The sequence below is a fragment of the Procambarus clarkii genome, chromosome 9, assembly GCF_040958095.1.
Source record: "Procambarus clarkii isolate CNS0578487 chromosome 9, FALCON_Pclarkii_2.0, whole genome shotgun sequence".
Taxonomy (NCBI): domain Eukaryota; kingdom Metazoa; phylum Arthropoda; class Malacostraca; order Decapoda; family Cambaridae; genus Procambarus; species Procambarus clarkii.
The window spans coordinates 22816346-22819442 of NC_091158.1; the positions used below are offsets into that span (position 1 = coordinate 22816346).

At 41.4% G+C, this 3097-nt stretch overlaps 1 protein-coding gene across 1 annotated transcript; it reads left to right on the forward strand.

Moving 5' to 3' along the window:
- The first annotated feature begins 384 nt into the window (after positions 1 to 384).
- LOC138362839 (clumping factor A-like) lies at positions 385 to 903 on the forward strand. Its single transcript, XM_069321409.1, has one exon. The coding sequence runs from the start codon at positions 385 to 387 to the stop codon at positions 901 to 903; it is 519 nt and encodes a 172-aa protein (XP_069177510.1).
- Positions 904 to 3097: the final 2194 nt, after the last annotated feature.

Here is a 3097-nt window from a genome sequence, read left to right on the forward strand (position 1 = left end):
CTCCAGCACTCTGCCGTTCTCCAGCACTCTCCCGTTCTCCAGCACTCTGCCGTTCTCCAGCACTCTGCCGTTCTCATTCACTGTTATTCTCTACCACTACAGTTCTCATTCACTGCCACAAAACTGGTAATATGTTATTATGTGCTTTCTCGGCCACTAGAGCGCCATTCAACATTATTCATTCTTTATCCATCATTGAGTATTGACATATTCAAGTACTATCTGCTGCATACTGCTGCCACGTTCTCCAGCATGGGTGAACGGTCTCCAACTATTCTACACCTTCGGTTTGGTTGTTAGGTTTGGTTAAAGAGGAACAGTGAAGTAGAGAGGCACCTACTTGTCTCAGGTCTTGGACCTTTCCTCGGGGAAAGAGCCTCCCACATGACGTGGGACTGTACTGTAAGTCTGGACTGTGCTGTAAGTCTGGACTCTGCTGTAAGTCTGGACTCTGCTGTAAGTCTGGACTCTGCTTTAAGCCTGGACTCTGCTGTAAGCCTGGACTCTGCTTTAAGCCTGGACTCTGCTGTAAGTCTGGACTCTGCTGTAAGTCTGGACTTTGCTGTAAGCCTGGACTCTGCTGTAAGTCTGGACTCTGCTGTAAACCTGGACTCTGCTGTAAGTCTGGACTCTGCTGTAAGTCTGGACTCTGCTGTAAGCCTGGACTCTGCTGTAAGTCTGGACTCTGCTGTAAGTCTGGACTCTGATGTAAGTCTGGACTCTGCTGTAAGCCTGGACTCTGATGTAAGCCTGGACTCTGCTTTAAGCCTGGACTCTGCTGTAAGCCTGGACTCTGCTGTAAGCCTGGACTCTGCTGTAAGCCTGGACTCTGCTTTAAGCCTGGACTCTGCTGTAAGTCTGGACTCTGCTTTAAGCCTGGACTTAAACTGTAAACCTGGATAGTGCTTCAAGAGGGAGTTAATGTGTAATTGCTAATCGCATGGCGCATATTCCTCTATATATATATATATATATATATATATATATATATATATATATATATATATATATATATATATATATATATATATATATATATATATATATATATAATCTTTGGACAACACCCACCAACACCTTGTCCAAAGATTGTTAATCTTCACTTGTGGTTTATGCAAGTATAGGCTTATAAGCTGGACACGAGTTCTCTCACATTGACAGTGGCTTGACGAAAAATGCAGACTGACCCCTCACTCATCTGGTGCCTTCGGGAGGTAGAGATGTTTGAGATATATATCTCGAACTATCTACTTCTTTTGTAAGGTCTGATGGCGTAGTGGGTTAAAGCATACTAGTTATGCCAGCTACTGGAAGGTAGTTGTGCTTTCTGGGTTCACTTGTGGTTTATGCAAGTATAGGCTTATATATATATATATATATAATTCAGGCTTGTTCGCATATATATATATATATATATATATATATATATATATATATATATATATATATATATATATATATATATATATATATATATATTGCACTCTCACAGCAAGAGTGAACGTGAGTATAACCGGGAAGACTTGTACAAAAAATGTAACACTTTTTAATTGTTAAGTTTAAATGTGTGCTTTTCCCGACGGTCATCTTGTACCGTACGCGTATAGGCGTTAATGTATATGTGTGTGAATTAATAATCTCGCGAATATTAAATTTGCTTATGAAAGATTATGAATATAATTTTGCTTATGAAACCCTCCCTTCCAACACCCGCTTGCCCTCTCTGGAGATTACCAGGAGCTTACCTGCAGAGGGTCTCTAGAGTTCTACTCCCTCCAGCCCTCATTCCTTCTATTTCTTCTCTTCTCTCTCCCTCCCACATTCACACATTCACTCTCGATCAATACACTTACTGTAATTTTAAAGTCAATATATATATATATATATATATATATATATATATATATATATACATACATATATATATATATGACAATGTCAGACCACGGAGGAAAAATGAAACAGGAATTTCCTTAAGTACTTTCGTATATTAAATACATCTTCAGAAGCTTCAGTCCTTCTGAAGATGTATTTAATATACGAAAGTACTTAAGGAAATTCCTGTTTCATTTTTCCTCCGTGGTCTGACATTGTCACATTCTTAATCACGTGTTTATTTTCGTGATATACACACACACACATATATATATATATATATATATATATATATATATATATATATATATATATATATATATATATATATATATATATATTTTTGATACGGGGGGGGGAGGGTGATGCCTCCATATCCAGTAGGGCATGGGGGGGGGAAGTTGTTTTGGATTTAGCTACTCAGAACGAAATGTCCATGTAGCACGGGCTATGGTGAGCCCGTAAGCTGGAACAGTTTTTTAAATGGTTCCTCCCGGACCACGAAGTGTGTGGTGAAGGGCACAAGGGGCCAGATACTTCACGGAGAGTGAGGTGAGCCGAGGGAGCTTGTATTATTGTTGTGTGTGGAGGGGGGGGGAGGGTTGCTGACACTCGAGTGATAGGTTTGTGTAACTAGTGCTCTAGCGAATGCTATGTCTAAGGCTTACTTCTGCCATTAATTGATACCGTGAGATCTCTATTCGATCACCGCGAACTATGCCTCATGGAGCTTTTGGTTCCAGCTTTGCCTCATAGAGCTTTTGGTTCCAGCTTTGCCTCATAGAGCTCTTGGTTCCAGCTTTGCCTCATAGAGCTCTTGGTTCCAGCTTTGCCTCATAGAGCTCTTGGTTCCAGCTTTGCCTCATAGAGCTCTTGGTTCCAGCTTTGCCTCATAGAGCTCTTGGTTCCAGCTTTGCCTCATAGAGCTCTTGGTTCCAGCTTTGCCTCATAGAGCTCTTGGTTCCAGCTTTGCCTCATAGAGCTCTTGGTTCCAGCTTTGCCTCATAGAGCTCTTGGTTCCAGCTTTGCCCCATAGAGCTCTTGGTTCCAGCTTTGCCTCATAGAGCTCTTGGTTCCAGCTTTGCCTCATAGAGCTCTTGGTTCCAGCTTTGCCTCATAGAGCTCATGGTTCCAGCTTTGCCTCATAGAGCTCTTGGTTCCAGCTTTGCCTCATAGAGCTCTTGGGTCCAGCTTTGCCTCATAGAGCTCTTGGTTCCAGCTT

Excerpts from the sequence above, each read along its gene's own strand:
- LOC138362839 (XM_069321409.1), top strand. The coding sequence starts at position 385 with ATGACGTGGGACTGTACTGTAAGTCTGGACTGTGCTGTAAGTCTGGAC.